The sequence below is a fragment of the Acinonyx jubatus genome, chromosome C2, assembly GCF_027475565.1.
Source record: "Acinonyx jubatus isolate Ajub_Pintada_27869175 chromosome C2, VMU_Ajub_asm_v1.0, whole genome shotgun sequence".
NCBI lineage: Eukaryota > Metazoa > Chordata > Mammalia > Carnivora > Felidae > Acinonyx > Acinonyx jubatus.
In genome coordinates, this window is record NC_069384.1 from 3,345,127 (window position 1) to 3,362,876 (window position 17,750).

General features: G+C 52.8%; 1 protein-coding gene across 4 annotated transcripts in view; it reads right to left on the reverse strand.

The window, feature by feature from the left end:
* Positions 1-17,750, reverse strand: part of PDE9A (phosphodiesterase 9A) — an 89,555-nt gene that overhangs the window by 17,403 nt on the left and 54,402 nt on the right. For all 4 annotated transcript variants that reach the window (XM_053220508.1, XM_027041532.2, XM_053220510.1 and 1 more), the window contains 3 exons: positions 9,993-10,047; positions 8,639-8,709; positions 5,065-5,149 (listed from right to left, as the gene is read on the reverse strand). In XM_053220508.1, coding sequence (XP_053076483.1) covers positions 5,065-5,149; positions 8,639-8,709; positions 9,993-10,047 — 211 coding nt within the window. The remainder of the gene's footprint in view (positions 1-5,064; positions 5,150-8,638; positions 8,710-9,992; positions 10,048-17,750) is intronic.

Consider the following 17,750-nt stretch of genomic DNA (forward strand, 5'->3'; position numbering starts at 1 on the left):
CTGGCCGTACCCCGGGGGGGCTGCACGTGGCCCCCTCCCCACCTTCTCGGAAGGTGAACACGCTCTCTATCCTCGGACTTGGCAAACTTTGTAAATAAAGTCCACCTTCTGGGAGAGCAATTTAGTACCACATAGTAAGAGCCACAGAGAAATTCATGTCCATGAAGCCCGTGTGTCTACCCTGGGGAATTTATCTTCAGAAAAGAATTGGATGCAAGCAGCCATCCCTGTGCGCAAAGGTATTCACTGCAACGTTATCTGTCGTTACGAAAACACAACCCCAAACCGGAAGCCACTGAAATGTGGGAAATAGCTTAAACCACGACGGACGATTACATGTTCTTTAGGTAATTATGAGTATTATGTGAAGTAAGGAGAGTTTAGGGGAGAGAGGAAAAAGAAAGGTTGCATTCGGTATGCACTGAAAGGTAACGCAAAAAGAATCCACTGAGGTACGAGGGCAAAAGACCACGTTTGTGGACGGACAATGAGGGGACTGTGGCCTCCTGGACAAATGGATGAGCTGGATGAAGTTGGTTAAAGAAATTAAAAAAAAATTTTTTTTAATGTTTATTTATTTTTGAGAGAGAGAGGGAGACACAGAGTCCAAAGCAGGCTCCACAGAGCCCGACGCGGGGCTCGAACTCATGGACCGTGAGATCATGACCTGGGCCGAAGTCGGATGCTCAGCCGACCGAGCCCCCCAGGCGCCCGTTGGTTAAAATTCGATCTATTTATTGCTCACGGTGTTGTAAATGAAAAAAGATTACAACACAGTATTTCTTTTCGAAAGGAGGTACTTATACCTAGAGGATCTGGGCGGCCCGGCATCCAGATTTTAGGCGGGGGCCTCGCCAGCCGTGGTCATTGCTGGGGATTCGCCCCCTCATCCGTTCAGTCTGGAGCTTTTACCTGGGGGCTGTGCTCAGAGTAACAAGCCTGTTTTCCTTCTGGAACAGGCGCCTTCAGAATGAAATGGTGTCGTGCTCTTTCCCTCCCCCGGATGCTCACAAAACCCACCCGACTCCGTGTGGGGAGGGGGTTTTCACACAAATTTAGCCAAAGAGTCACCGACGAACCCACAGAAGACACCGACCGGATGATTCCCGTGGTCGCCCGCGAACGAGAAATTGCAGCCTACACGTTTCTGAGCAGTGACAAGCGTGGTCTGTGCACTTGAGACAGGAGACGGCACTGGGGCACCTGGGTGGCTCGGTCGGTCGAGCTTCTGCCTCCTGATTTCGGCTCAGGTCATGGTCTCACAGCTCGTGAGTTTCGAGTCCCGCGTCGGGCTCTGCACTGACAGCGTGGAGCCCACTTTGGATTCTCTCTCCCTCCCTCTGTCTCTGCCCCTCCCCTGCTCATTCTTTCTCTCTCTCTCTTAAACTAAACCAGCTAGGTAGGCCTTGTGCGTGTCCCAGGGGGGTGGTCGCACGAGGCAAGCTTCCTTGACCCTCCCGGTGCCTCCCCACCTGGGCCCTCCCGGTGTGCTGGGCGCCTGGCGACTCTCCCGGGGCCTCCCCACCTGGGCCCTCCCCTCTGTGCCCGTTGCCATGGGAACCAGCCTCCTCCAGCCACGGAGCAGCTGGCCCGCTGCCTTTTCTTTTCATTCTATTTGGGGCTTATTTTTGCTTTCATTTCCAGGGGCCCCCGGCCTCCCCTCCCCTGTGGCTCATCCGGCAGACGAGGCCCTTTGTTTCTGATGGAAGTGGGGGCCGCAGACCCCGGAGCTCTCCGATGCCACCCAGGCCCTCGCAGCCCTTCCCGGCCCCGGGGTGGCACTCCTCTCTGTGCTCGGCTGGCCCTGCCCTGAATGTGAGCAGGAACCTGGACCAGGAGAAGCCCAGGGCGTGGGTCTGGGAGGCGTGCGGCCTGTCCCGGGGCGTCTGGGAGCCTGCCCACGGCGCTACCCCACCCCTGCTCCCAGAGCGGGGCCCCTGGTGCCGAGGCCCCGCTGGGCTGGGCTCACGTGCTGGCGAATGTGGGTCATTAGTCATCCCTGCGGGTACGGGGCTGGGCTCACCCCTGCCCGCCGCCTATGTCCCCTCCGCCTTCTGGAGAGGCTCGGTCGCCACCTCGCGGGTGGGTATCACCGGAAAGAGCTGTCCGGGGTGCCCTTCTCTCCCCCGCAGTGAGGCGAAGCTAGGTGTCGGGGAGCCTGGTCCCAGGGACGCTAAATGCTGCGTGACGTCCTTGCACCACTACAACGGAACGTTGCAGCCAACAGAGACAGAAGGGGCAGTGCGAGCGGCTGATTGTTTCCCAGCTTCCCTTCTCCGCGAAGCAAGGGCAAGAGGGCGGTTAGCGTGTGGCACGGAAGGGGCTGCCCGGCTCCCGGACCAGGGTCCGGGGTGGGCGGCGGGGCTGCGGGTGAGGCCCGAGCCCAGGCCCCTGGGGTTCTTTTTTCTAAATGTGTCAGCGATGTTGGAGATTTTTACCCCCCTCTGTTTGTGACTGAAGAGTCACATTTACCCGTCTCTCACCTACGTGGGATGCTGTGAAAACCGTCTGCTGAGAATATCGCCTCTCGAAGCAGTTAGGGCACCGGGAAGGCTTCTCTTTGGATCATGGCATTGGGAGCTCTAAAAATGGACTTGTTGGGCGGTGAGGAAGAGAGCTCCGTTCCGGGGATGAGCCCAGGCACCCACCACGCCTCAGCTTAGCCCACTTGGCCAGATGGGTGCCTGTGGGTGACGTTTTCCTCTCGGCTCCCGGGTGGGCTTCTTCCCGTGGGCTCTGAAATCGGGCGTATCGTCCCCATGTGCCACGTTGTGGTTGGACCACGTCCCCAAAGTGATCATTTGAAGTCCTAACGCCCCAGCACCCGCGAGCGGGACTTCCTTTGGAAACAGGGTCACTGCAGGTGTGATTAGTTAAGATGCGGCCGGTGTCCTTGTAAAGAGGGACATCTGGACCCAGAGACACACAGGGAGAAGGCCGAGTGAAGACCACAGACTGCATGATGCAGCTACAAGCCGAGGAGCCCCAAGCACTGCCGACGACCTCCAGAAGCTTCCGAGAGGGGCCTGGAACAGACCCTCCCTGGAGCCGTCAGAGGGAGCATGGCCTCATCGACACCTCCCTCTCTGACGTCTGCCATCAGAACTTTGAGAGGACACATTTCTAGCGTGAGAAAGCCCCCCGGTTGTGGTGCTTTGTTATGGCCGCCACAGGCGTGCGAGGCCACTTGGGCCACGTTAGTGTCCCCTTGCAGCCTGACCTGTGGGATGCCAGGCTGGCACACGCCTCGCTTCCACGGGATGGGGGGAGGTGGGGGCCGGGGGGCGCCTGAGACACGGCAGGGACGGGACCAGCAAGGGTGGGGCTCGCGACTCACCCCGGCTGCTTCAGGTAGGTGGTCGGATGTGGTCATTTGAGAAGGGACAAGAGGCTGCCTCAGAAATGTGTCCCGTGGGTGTTCCGTGGGCTCCGTGGGCACGTTAGTGAGTGACGCGGTGCCCACAGAGGCGGGAAGGGAGCTCGGGGCATCATTCCCGCCCAGGTGGTGAGGTTCCTCGGCCCGCGGTACAGACGAGCCGCTGAAGCCAGGAGGCCAGTTCAGATTCTTTCGTTTCAGACCGAAGCCAAGCTCCAGTCTTAGTTCCCTTTCCTGGAAGCTGCCGGATGAGGCTGGTAACGCTGGGGGCGCCGGAGCCACCGTCCCCGGCGGATCAGCCCGCCCGCACCTGGCCCCAAGGCGGAGGGCGGCTGGGGCACACGAGGGCGGCCCCGGGGCTGAGCCGGGCCGTGTGGATCCTGAGCCCGAGGGCGACTCCGTGACCACAGCCGGGGTGGGTGTGAGCATCCTTCCCAGCCCCGTCCCCGGCCCAGTCCAGGGCCCTCACCCGGTCACACGAGGGTGCTAGCCTCTCACTGAGGGGATGTCGAAGATGAATCATTGACTCCCAATTTTCTGTGCATTTTCACAAACGCCTTCGCCCTGACATCCCCAAATCAAATGGGCTAAGACATCCCCAGATCCAAATCAGGCGTCACGTGGGTGTGATACGGACAGGCCTGGTCCCTGGAGGACCACACTAACGTGGCTTTGAGCCCATCAGGCTGTTCCCCGAGCCCCCCCGAGGCCGGCCGGCCCCTCTGCATTGCACGGAACCTCGCCGGGACCATCTCCTTCCCCTTTACCTCCTGCCCTCAGAGACCCTTCTGCACAGCCGGCCTCCCTCGCTGAGCCGGTCGCCCTCAGTGTTTTAAAATCAGGGAACGATCTTCAAAGTGGCAGATGAGTCGTCGTAAGACGACCCGATGTGTGTGCGGGGCGATTCTTAGGTTCCCTGTCTCCCCCTCAGCCCCGCTGAGGCCCGGCTGTGCCCCCTCCTGGGAGTCCCCTCCCGGGAGTGGCCGTGGGGGGGCAGGGGGGCTGGGGGCCATCTCGCAGGGCCGGCAGGTGTGAGGTCCCCACACAGCAAGTGCTCGACGTGCCCGCCCCCCCCTCCTCCTCATCTCTGCCGCCAGCTCAAACACTTGCTGTGCTCACAGCTTCGGGAGAGGGTCCTGCTGGACAAAAACCTGCTTTCAAGGGGGCGGCATGAAGTCCGGGGTGTTTTTTCCCACGAATTTTGGCTCCCCGGGGGAGAGTGATTTCTGTGTCCAGAATGGCCTGAGGCCTTGTGGCCTTTCTCCCTGCTCTGTGCCGGCGGGGGGGGGGGGGGGGGGGGACACGTCCACCCAGGAGCACGGCCTCTGGGCACCAGGACGCCCTCCCCTGTGAGCCTCACGCCCGTTCCTCTTAACCGGGCCCTTGCTTCAAAAACCGATGCCAACCTCTCTCCAGCTTCTCTCGAGCTGGGTAAGTTAATCCTGAGGCTTTGATCTGCGGGCGGATTCTTCCTCCTTTCCGTGAAATGTCGTCGCCTCCACCCGCCTTGGACGTGAACCTTCTTCTATGACAAGGAGGCCGCGCAACTGACAAGCACTCCCCAGCCAAACCGCACCCGCCGCAGCCCGCGCTGGGTCGGGCCCCGCCGCCGGGCTCTGCGGGAGAGCGAAGCCCGGAGCCCCCTCGGGGGGCCCGGCCAGGGCAGCCCTTCCTAGGCCTGACCTCACCTGCTGCTTCGGGCCGCCAGCTCGTCCCGCATCTTCTTGATGTCGCTCTTGCATTTCTCAATCTCCACCACTTTCAGGCCTTCCACTGGGACAAGGAGACACAGGGGTTACCATGGAGACACGTGGAGGACCTCGCAAGGCTGTAACCGGGGCTGGCCCTGCGCAGCGAGGACGGCTGGCTCGGGCTCCTGCACTGGTCCCCGCTGCGGCCCGCGGCGGTGCAGCTTGGCCACGGCGACCGCCGCTCCCCTCCCTCAAGTCCTGAGTTTTCCTGCACCCACTCCCCCCCCCCCCCACTTTCTTTCCCCTCCCCAGCTGAGGACCGGGGACAAAGAAATCTCTTGTCCTAAAAAGACAAGGGGAGGAAATGTGGCCGCCGCGCATTAAAACCCAGCAAGAGGCTCAGCAGGCAAAACCACAGCCTTCCCGGCAAGGATGAGCTCGTATTAGCAGAAAACTTCCGAGTTCTCAGGTCCCACCGGAGCCGTTAGCCAGGAAGGGGTGTGGACGTGCGGGGGCGGGGGCTGGGGGCAGGCAAACAGGACAGGTCGTGGGTTAGCAGAGCCGGGCCGGCTCGCATTCCCGCAGCCCCGCCACACAGGAGTGCCTGCCACATCCGGACACCACGGGGCACCAGAGAAAGATCCGGAAAGAACTGGGGCTCGTGCCTCCCAGGGAGCGTTCACCTTTGAGACGTTTGCTCTGGCAGGTGCACCTTTAGCCCAGAAAGGCTGCCACGAAGCAGGCGGCTTCCCTTCCGAGAGCCATTCAGATCAGATCAGTTTGAGAGCAACAGAAAAGACTAGCCTCGTTACTCTGTAATCGCACCTCGGTTTCTCTGCAAAAAGACGGGACCCACGATGCTACTCTATTCCCCTCTTCCTCAAACGTGGTCTGAGCGCCTAAGCACACAACGGGGAGAGACAATTCCGTCCCATGGCCTCTGGAGCCGTTCTGAAGCAAGTGTGGGGAGAGAGCCTGCCGGAGCCCTGAGCATCCCTGGGCAGTTTTCTAGACGCTTCCGGGGCCAGGAGCCACGCAGGGGCAAGGCTACATGAAAGTTTTGCTTCTTTCTGCCCAGAGTGGTGGGAATCTGGAGGATCTGATATTCGGGTCTGGTTCCGGCGACTTGTGCCACTTGGGGGATGTTGTGCGAAGCTCCACCAAGACGATATGGGACCAAAGCCTGAGGACACAGGACCAAGGCCTGGGGACACGGGACCGAGGCCCAGAGATGCAGGACCGAGGCCCGGGGACTCGGGACCAAGGCCCGGGGACGCGGGACCGAAGCCCGGGGCCGTCAGTGCAAGGGGCTGGGTGGCAGCAGCCAGGTGGGGAGATGCAGAGAGTCTGAGCTGGAGGACGGTCCACTCTCTCACCGAGAGCCCACACCCTCCTTTGGGAGTGGGGCGTTCTTAGCACTTTCTTGCATCAGGGACCCTACTGGGAAGTGGACGGAAGCCGCGGGTCCTCCTCTGGGCAAAGCAGGCCAGCGCGCACCCCTTCCGGTTTGCATCTGGACCTCCCAGAGCACCGCGTCCAGGCCCTGGGCCACACCGCAGGAGGCTCAGCCTCGGGGAAGCCACGTCCCAGCGACGTGTGGCAGAAAATTCCTGAAAGCAAACAGATCTGGAGAAGAGTCCCTGCATGTTGCACAGACTTTGATCCCCAAAGTGAACAGCCACGCAGTGGGGTGTCCAAACAGGGTGGTGGCACCCTGCCACTTACAGTCCCGGGTTCCCCTTACTATGTTCTTGATACAGTTACATCTGATTGTTGTAGAAAATGGGGGAAATACAGAGCATCTCAAAGAATGTTTTAAAATTTATCTATGGTCCTACGGACCCCGAGAACAACCCACTTAATATCTATTGACGTGTGCCTTTCCAGGTGTTTCTCTCTCAGCCCCGTGCATCGACACAGCTATCTGTCCATCCGGAGTTTTAAAAAGACAAAATTGGGATCATACGGCTTGTTCTGTTTTCTCACTTGCTTATTTACTGTTGTAAGTTAAAGGCGTGCCCCGTGTTAGCAGCTCTCAGTGGGGGCGTAATGTTCGATTATTGGATATTGCTTCACGTGGATCAGGTTTCCGGGCCATTTACTGGGAGTGATGCTCAAACGAAGCCTTTTGGGCGAGACAGTACGATATCACTAATTTGAGTCCCAGAGATTCAGAATTTATGGCGATTACGTTTATGAAGAGCCTGGTTGCCAAGGAAATGGAGAGTGAGTGACAAGACGGCAAAGTTGTGCATTAATCAATGGGAGGAGAACACGTAGTGGGATTAAAGGCAGAACATGGGAGGAGGGGGCCTGGCCCTCAGCATCAGCACACCCATGTCTGCTGCCCCTGTCCTTTCTGGGCTGCCTCTGGAACCTTCCACTGCTCACCTGGTTGGCCTGTCCCAGCTTTACTTTGCCCCCATTGCACAGGAGGGAGAGGGCCCGGTGCAGGACCCCTTAAAAGTCCTGCACTCACTCTGGCCACAGCTCTCGAGTGAGGCTGGATGTCCGGCCTCAACGGTGTGGCCTCACCCGTCCGCCCTCACACTTTCAATAGGTGGGCACAGAGCGGAACCCCAAGCTAGAGCATGAAGGGATGCTGGAGTCCACCCACGAGGAGTGGCTTTGGCCCCCAACTGGTCACAGCTGCCTGACTCGTGGTTAGCACCCCCTGCAAGCCTGGCCACCCCCTCCAGGAGCCCCAGGGCGCCTCTGCGAGTCACAGGGTGCCTCGAAGGAGAGCCTCTGGGGACGATTTTCTAGGCGGGGTGCCGGCATGGGGGGAAGGGGTCTCACGGGGCAGAGGCAACAGCACAGGCTGGGGAGGCAGGGCCCTCCTTCGGCTCCAGAGCTAACGAAAGTTCCTTAAAGACACATATGACTGGAGCTGCATTTCAATGTTTCCCCCCAACGGTTTTGGTACGGAATGTGCATAAAGCACACGTCCCGAGTGGCACGGAGAAAAGCCTGGGTTTTTAGCTTCGAGCCTTCTGGGTCGCTGGCACGACCTGGCATTAATAAACCTTGTGTCACGGGGCCGGCTCTCCCGGTGTGCGGGGTCTGGTGCAGGCCTGGGCACCCTGGCCCCTGGGTCAAGCCCCGAACCCACTCTCCTGTGCTTCCTGGTAGTTTTTCTGCTGCTTTGGTGGTGACTGGGGAGCAGGAGGTGATGATTTGGTACACGTGGTCCAGAACTAATCGTGACGTCAGGGAGGGCGTCGGCAGGCCTCGTTTGCGTAAAGAGAGGCACAAAGATGTTCAGTACAAGTTCGTCTCCGGGGGGCTGGTCTGGGGGACTCCGCGGTTTCGTTCTGCCCCTTTCAGACCCAGACATGCTGCCACGCACCGCTGCTGGACACGTACCGTGGCCCGAGCCGCTGCGCACGTGGACCGTGTTCACGGACCATGTTCCGACAGGAAGTGCTCACTGTTCTCGCCCGGGCACCAAAGACACGGGCGCTCACCTCCAGCCTCGCCTCATTCCCCTCGCCGCTCACCACCGGCCGTTAGGTGGCTAATTTAAGCAGAGGTTAAAGGACAAGGAGAGAGAAGCAGGGAGCTCACTCACGTTCGACGCGCTTCTCGAGCACGGCCAGGTGATTCGCGACTTCGGCTTTGAGTTCGTTGATCTTAAACGCTCTAGGAATGAAAACGAGTCAACACATAAGTCTTAAGCTCTTCGAAATTACGATGGGCCTGGCGGTCACCTGCCGAACCCCTCCCGCGGGCAGGCTCACCCCTGTAGGGGGCACAGGGGGGCGAGGGGCTGCTCTCCAGGAGCTCAAGGTGTCTGAGGGTCGGGCGGTGGGGGGAAGACGCCCTCGGCTGACGTCCTTCCGTGACGGAAGGCACGGGGTGTGTTCATGTCCCCACACCTGGGCGGGGACGGCCCTCGCCCTGCACCCTGCTTGGCCGGGCACAGACCCCTTCACAAACCCGCCACGTCCCTTCTGGGCCCAGCCCGTTCGGCGCAGCAATGCCTGGGCTTTGAGGGCGTGTCACCCACATGCCCCCGGACGGCAAGATGCCACCTCGAAATAACCAAGGGCGGAAAGCATCACTTCGGGACGGGCAGGACAACTCGGAGCGGAAGGAAGCCCACGTCTACACAGGGTCTCCGTGGCAATGCTTGTTTTCAGGCCCATTTTCAAAGTGGTGTCAACTCAGGGTGTCCGAGTGGCTCAGTTGGTCAAGCGCCCGACGCCGGATTTCAGCTCAGGTCATGATCTCACGGTTCGTGGGCTCGAGCCCCACGTCAGGCTCTGTGCTGGCAGTGTGGACCCTGCTTGGGATTCTCTTTCTCCCCCTCTCTCTGCCCCTTCCCTGTGCTCTCTCAAAATAAATAAAACATTTAAAAATAAATAAATAAGGGACGCCGGGGTGGCTCGGTCGGTTAAGCGTCCAATTTAGGCTCCGGTCGTGATCTCGCAGTTCGTGGGTTCGAGCCCCGCGTCGGGCTCTGTGCTCACAGCACGGAGCCTGGAGCCTGCCTCGGGTTCTGTGTCTCCCTCTCTCTGCCCCCTCCCCCCCACCCCCACTCACACTCCGTCTCTCTCTCCCTCAAAAATAACCATTAAAAAAGATAAAAAATAAGTGAATAAAACAAAAATGGTGTCAGTTCTTGTAGGTTGACCTCTGAAGCCCAGGAGAGCCGGTGGAGAGACCTGTCAGCAGCATGAGCTCTCACGCTCCCAGCGCCCAGCGGCCCTGCTCTTCGGTATAAGGCGAGCGCTTCCTGGGTCCCACCCGCGCTGGCTCAGCTACAGGGGGTCATGCGAGGACTCCCCCTGGAAGGCCGCCCCTCCGGGTGAGCGACGTGCCGGAGCCTTGCCGGCCAGCACGACCTCCAAGCGAGGCCCCACCATTGCCGTGAGCAGAAAAGCATACCTCTGCAGAGACTATGTGTCTAGAAGATTCTGTACCTTGAGAACTGCTCTACGACCTGGGTCAGCATGCTCTGGATTAATTCTTCTTTTTCTGCAGACCAAAAGAGAAAGGCAGATGGAGAAAGGGAGAAGTCCGTGGACCACTGTGGCCTGAATTGGGATGTCGTGGCGGGTGACGGTGACACCGGGGCAGGGAGCGGCCTGGGCTACCTGGGGGGGGATGCTCCGGCCCACGGTCAGCACGCGGGGCCTCCCCAGGGCCTGGGGTCTTCCCGTCCACCTTCAGACGCTCTTCCCTCCTGTCCTGCTCCTGCCAACCTGCGTGTAAGTGGCCTCTTGGCAGAGCTGGTCCTGCCGGAGTCAGCACGAGTCATAAAAAGCAGGCAGGACTGGCTCTCTAAATACGGGAAGTTTTCACTTAGTGCCCCGCTCCATTTTATGGGGGCAATTACTAGGACAAAGCAAGTTCAAGGCATGCTCCAAACGTAAAACACGGCGTTGTCATGGCGGGTCCTGGCGAGAGGAAGTGGGCCAGGGTGAGCGAGTTTGTTCCTGCACGTAAACCTGGGCCGCGTGATGGTTTTACAAGGTCCCGGTCCCGGGCTGAATATAACCTGCCAGTTTTCCTGTTTCCTGACTGGGCTCAGCGCCAGATGCCTCATAGGAAGGCACAGACGCTCACGGCACTGTTCTTTCCAGCACTCTCTCTCCTGGGAACGGGGACGGCTCGCTCGCCTTGGCCTCAGGTGGCTGTTCGTCCACGCCCTAAAACACCGAGAACCCGCACAGGACTTACTCCTGAGCCACGTAATCTCTGCTGGCTCTATGCCTAAAACCAAAACGAATGAAAAGCAAACCAAACCTGCCCAGACAAACACGAAATCTCAATTATCCGGTTTGGCAGTGGGGTGCTAAAGCCACACACACAAAAAAAAGCTCCCGTTCCCACGTTCTGATCTGCAATCTCCATTTTTAGGAAGGAACATACGCATGTACACAGAAGGCATTCATCACAGTGTTACTGAACTTAGCGGGGACTCTAAAAGCCCGAGTGCCCATCAAATGGACATTAAGTAAATGATGGCCCATCTGTCCTGTGGAAATAGTCTGCTATCAGAAATAATATTTTGGAAAACGTTCACATCTGTGGTTAAAGAAAGAGAGAGACATTGCAAACCAGTAATGCAAACGTGGGCTCTCATTTTTGAAGACATTGGGAGGAGACACGTTGGTTGTGAGATTATATGTGCACTTTTTTCTTCCTTTTGTTTCTCTAGATCTAATATATTTCTATAATGAACGCACGTTAATTTCACGAAAAGCATTTAAAAAACAATCTAGATTAGCCTCTTGAGACCTCTCATCCCTTCACCTGCCGAATGCAAGGGTGATGGACCAAGGTTCTCTGTGGCATTAGCATTCTGAGACCCGATGAGAAGAAGAAAAACGATGTTTTGTTAAATCTTTTGAAACCGTATGGGGCGCCTGGGTGACTCAGTCGGTGGAGCGTCCGACTTCTGCTCAGGTCATGATCTCACGGTTTGTGAGTTTGAGCCCCGCATCGGGCTCTGTGCTGATGGCTCAGAGCCTGGAGCCTGCTTCAGATTCTCTGTCTCCCTCTCTCTCTGCCCCTCCCCTGCTCATGCTCTGTCTCTCTCTGTCTCAAAAAAAAAAAAAAAAAAAAAGACACTGTTAGAGGAGTGAAAACGTCATCCAGGAAACTTTAAGAGAGCCCTTGGTGGAGCTGCTGGCTGATCCGGGGCCCTGTCCTTCAGGGAGCCTACTCTCACCCCAGGGGAGAGACACAGCGACTCTACCAGCAAGAGCCACCGGTGAGAAAGCTTCACAGGCCTCCTTGGTGGACTCAGCGGGATTTTAAATCACTTACTCTGAAATCTTTGGCGAAAATGGTGTCGCACAGAGCCTTCGAGGGTTAATGATCTCGAGGTCTTGAGATAAATTTAGAAGTCTATCAACCAATCGATATTTATAGACCACACCGCCTAAACAACAGCAGAACACGTGTTTTTTTCAGATGCCTAGGAAGCACACACTAAGACAGACCACACAGAAACCTCAAAATATTTAAAAGAATTGAAACCATGCAGAGTATGGTCTCTGACCATAAGAGAATCCAGCCAGACGTCAGTAACAGAAATCGTATGAGAATCTTCAAACACTTGGAAATGAAACAATACGCTCCTAAGTGATTCAGGGGTCAACGAGGAAGTCTCAAAGGAAACAAAAGAGACCTTGAACTGAATGAAAATGAAAATACAATATATATCCAAATTTAGCTGTGAGACATAGCTAATGCAGTGCTGAGAGGGACATTTATAGCACTAAATGCTTACATTAGAAGAGAGGAAAGACTCGACTCTAATCCAACGGCCTAGAAAAAGAAGGGCAAAATAAACCCACCACAATAGCAGAAGAAAGGAAGTAATAAAAGAAATCAATGGAGAAAAAAAAACAACTAGTAAAACAAGGCAGAAAATCAATGAAGCCAAGCGCTGGTTATTTAAAAGTATCAACAAGTTGCCAAATCTCTAGCAAGATTGACAAAAATAACACACAGAGAAGACGCGGATTTGCAATATTAGGAAGAGGAGGGGATACGGCTACAAATCCTGAAGGATAAGGGACTTGACACACACAAATTTGAAATCTTAGAGGAAAATGAAGCAACTCTTTAACAAGCATGAATGACTATACTCACCCAATATAAAACAGGTAATTTGAACAGCCTATAACTATTAAGGAAAGTGAATTTCTACTTTTAAAACTCTACCCAAAGAAATTTCCAGGGGCAGATGGTTTCACTGGAGAATTCTACCAAACATTTGAAGAAGAATTAACACATTTCTAATTTTTTTTTAATATTTATTATTTTTGAGAGAGAGAGAGAGAGAGAGAGCGAGCGAGCAGGGGAGGGGCAGAGAAAGAGGGAGACACAGAATAGGAAGCAGGCTCCAGGCTCTGAGCTGCCAGCACTGATGCGGGGCTCAAACTCACGAACCATGAGATCATGACCTGAGCTGAAGTTGGACGCTTAACCAACTGAGCCACCCAGGTGCCCCGGAATTAGCACATTTCTAAACAATTTCTTCCAGAAAACAGAAGAGGAGGGAACATTTCCCAATTCATTTTATGAAGCCAGTATGAACCTGATACCAAATCCAGAAAAAGACAACCGAACAAAAGAAAACTACAGACCAATATTCCTCATGAATATAGATGCAAAAAACCTTAACACAATATTAGCAATTAGAATTCAACAAAATATGGAAAGGATTATACATTAAGAACAAATGGGGTTGATTCCAGGGATGCAAGGCTGCTTTGATATTTGAAAATCAATGAAAGCAATCTACTTTATTAACAGCTAAAGAAAAAAAACACATGATCTATCAATTCAGAAAAAACATTTGAAAAGCTATTTAACATCTGTTCCTTTGATAAAACTCTCATAAGGGGCACCTGGGTGGCCCAGTCGGTAAAGCGTCCGACTGTGGCTCAGGTCATGATCTGACAGTTTGTGGATTCCAGCCCTGCATCGGGCTCTGTGCGGATAGCTCAGAGCCTGGAGCCTGCTTCTGATTCTGTGTCTCCCTCTCTTTTGGGCCCTCTCCTTCTTTCCCTTTCTCTCTCTCAAAAATAAATAAACATTAAAAAAAAAACCTCAGAAAAGCAGGGATAGAGGAGAACTTTAAGTTGGTAAAGAACATCTACCAAAAACCTACAGCTGACATTACACTTAATGGTGAAAGACTGCTTCTTGCTTAAACCGTGACACGGCAGGGATGTCTACTCTTACTATTGTCATTAAACACAGTGCTAAAAGTTGTAGCCAGTGCAACAAGGCAAGAAAAAGCAAAGCAGATCAGAAATGAAGAAACGAAGCTGTCCCCATTTGCCAATGACATGATTGTCTACACCAGAAATTCTAAGGCATTTACAAAAAACTCTCTTAGAACTAATAAATGAGTTCTGCAAGGTCACAGGATAGGAGATAAATATACAAAATTGTATTTACATACATAGCAATGACCATGTAGACACCAAAATTAGAATCACCATACCACTGTATAAACACTAAAGAAAAAAAACCCCAAAACTTGTGTATAAATATAACAGAACATATGCAGAAGTTGTATGATGAAAACTACAAAACACTGATGAAAGAAATAAAAAAAGATCTAAATAAAAGGAGAGACATACCATGTTCATGGTTCAGAAGGTTCCATATAGTAAAGATGTCAATTTTCCCCAAACTCATAAATGGGTTTAACATAATTCTTGTCAAAACTCCAGCAAGATTTTTGTAGAAATAGACACAATTATTCTTTTTAAAAATTTATTTATTTATTTTGAGAGAGAGAGAGAGAGAGGGAGAGAAGGAGAGAAGGAGTGTGTGAGTGGGGGAGGAGCAGAGAGAGAGAGGGAGAGAGAATCCCAAGCAGGTTCCTCGATGCCAATGCGGAACCTGATGCGGGGCTTGATCCCAGGAACTGTGAGATCATGACCTGAGCCGAAATCAAGAGTCAGACGCTTAACTGAATGAGCCACCTGGGTGCCCCTATTCTGACTTTTACGTGAAAATGCAAAGGAATTAGAAGAGTTAAAACTGTTTTTAAAAAGAAGATAAAGTGTACTGAATCAGTCTATCTGAGTTTAAGACCTATGACAGGCAGACCTCAGAGATATCGTACGTTTGGGTTCAACGAACTTGAACATCACGATAAACTGAGTCAGAATGAACCGTTTGGTTTTCTAGTGTGTAAAAGTTATGTTTATATTGCATTGCAGTGTGTTAGGTGTGTAATAGTATTATGTCCAAAAAATGTACATACCTCAATTCCAAAAGTACTTTTTTGCTAAAAAATGCTAACTATCGTCTAAGCTTTCAGTGAGTCCCAATCCTTTTGCTGGTGGAGGGTCCTGCCTCAATATGGACGATCGCTGACTGATCAGGCTGTGGGTCTTTCTTTCGCAAAGGTTTCTCTTGATAGGCAATGCAGTCTGAAAGCATTTTGCCCACAGTAGGACTCCTTTCAAAACTGGAGTTAGTCCTCTTAGACCTTGCTGCTACTTTTTCAATGAATTTTAGGTACTATTCTGAATCCTTTGTTGACAACAATCTTTGCAGCATCTTCACCAAGAGTAGATGTCACCTCGGGAAACCACTTTCTTTGCTCATCCCTAACAAGCAACTCCTCATCCGTTACAATTTTATCATGAGATGGCAGCCGTTCAATTACAATAAAAATGGAAGAGCCTGAGCTATTCCAAGAATGACTGAAACGTGACAGAGACATGCAGTGAGCAAAGGCTGTTGGAAAAGTAGTGCCACCAGACTTGCTTGATGCAAACCTTCAATTTGTAAAAAAAAAAAAAAAAAAAAAAAAAAAAAAGAATATCTGCAAAGCACAATGAAATGGAGCACAAGAAAACGAGGTATGCTCCATGTACGGTGACACTAATCACGGCCGTGTGATACGAGCGGAGGGGTAGACGCAGATATCGGTGCAACAGAGCAGAGAACCCAGAGTTATACCCACACAAATATGCCCAACTGATTCTGACCAGCGTGTAAAAGCAATCCAACGCAGGAAAGACCGTCTTTTCAACAAATGGTGCTGGAGCAGTTGAACACTCACAGGCAGGGTAATGAGACTCGATCTAAACCTCACAGTTTATGTAAAAATTAACGTGAAATGGACCGTGGATGGAACATAGAAAACTATAAAGCTGTTAGGAAAAAAATAGAGAAAATCTCCAGGTTCCTGAGGGAGGCAGAGTTCTTGGACTTGACGCTTCAAATACAATCCATAAAAGGGAAAATGGACAAAGTGATCTTCGTCAGAAGTAAAGCTCTTTGGGGTGCCTGGGTGGCTCAGTCAGTTAAGCGTCTGACTTCGGCTCAGGTCACGATCTCACGATGCGTGAGTTCAAGCCCCGCGTCGGGCTGACAGCTCAGAGCCTGGAGCCTGCTTTGGATTCTGTGTCTCCCTCTCTCTCTGCCCCTTCCCCACACACACTCTGCCTCTCTGTCTCAAAAATAAATACACACTAAAAGTAAATAAAATAAAATAAAATAAAATAAAATAGGTAAAAAAAAGAAGTAAAGCTCTGGCCATGAGCGGGACTGGGAAACCGACAACGAAAGGACAGGCTACAGTCTGGGAGGAAATACTTCGCAAAGTCCACTCAACAGAGACTTGAATGCAGAACGTGAAAAGAGCCATCAAAACTCCAAGTAAGCCCTGTGAAATAAACTTTGCAGACAAACCCCTCCCCTCAAAACCCCTTAACGGTCAAAAACAGAACAGCCCAATCTGAAACGGGCAGGAGACACTAGCAGACGTTTTCCTGAAGCAAACACAGAGGGAGCACAAGCGTAGGCGTCGTTAGCCATTAGGAAACGCAAATTAAAACCACAGTGAAATGTCACGGCGTACTTGTCAAAAAGGCTAAAAAAAAAAAAAAAAAAAAAAACAAAAAAACGATGACAACCCCAAGTGTTGGTAACGATGGGGAGAAATGGATTACTCACACCTTGCTGAAGGGAATGCAAAACGGTGCAACCGCTCTGGGAGATGGTTTGGCAGCTTCCTGAAAAAACTAAATATGCATGCACTGTACAATTGAGCAATTGCTCCCCAGGGCAGAGAAATGAAAATTTACGGCCACACGAAAACCTGCACACAACGGTCCCGGCAGCTTTGTTTGTAACAGCCCCAAACTGGGTTATGAAAAACAACTGAACACACTAGTGATCCGCACAACAACCCAGATGGATCTCCAGAGAATTATGTTGAGTAAAAGAAGCCAATCCCCAGAGGTACCTATCGAGTGACTACATTTATAGAACGCTCTTGAAATGGCAACACCACGGACATGGGGAACACCGTGACTGTCAGGGGTTAAGGAGGAAGAATCTTGGTGTGGATGAAATGTTGTGCATCTGGACTGTATCGACTGGGCGCAGCTGTGACATCTTACTGTGTTTTCAAAAATGTTACCGCAGGGGAAAATGTGTAAGAGGTACGTGGGCTCTCTTGTACCTTTCCTTACAACTGTGTACTATTCTATAATTATTTAAAAATAAAAAGCTGGGGCGCCTGGGTGGCTCAGTCAGTTAAGCATCTGACTTCAGCTCAGGTCATGATCTCGCGGTTTGTGAATTCGAGCCCCGCATCGGGCTCTGTGCTAATGGCTCAGAGCCTGGAGCCTGCTTCGGATTCTGTGTCTCCCTCTGTCTGCCCCTCCCCCGCTTGTGCTCGGTCTCTCACATTGTCTCAAAATAAATAAACATTACGGAAAATTAAAATAAAACAAAAAGCCAAGGGGAGCCTGGGTGGCTCAGTCGGTTAAGCATCTGACTTTCGATTTCGGCTCAGGTCACGAGCTCAAGGTTTGAGACTGAGCCCCGCGCTCAGCATGGAGTCTGCTTAAGATTCTCTCTCTCTCACTCTCTCTCTCTCTTTCTCTCTCTCCCTTTGTCCCTCCTGTGATCAAATGCACACCCCCCCCCCACACTCTCTCTCAAAAAAATAAAAATAGAAAGCTTGATAAAAAAATACGATAGAATGGAATAGAAAAGTTAAGGAATTTTTCCTTTGGACTCTCGACATCGTATCCTTTGAGCGTTTCTGGATTTTAATGCCTAAATCGAATGTCCAGCCCAAAAGCACTAGTGAAGATGTTTGTCCCCTCATCCTGTACCTTCCCATCTCTGGTTCAGTCCTGGGGGGGACACGGGTGTTCTGGTTTCTGTTAACAGCTATGTGT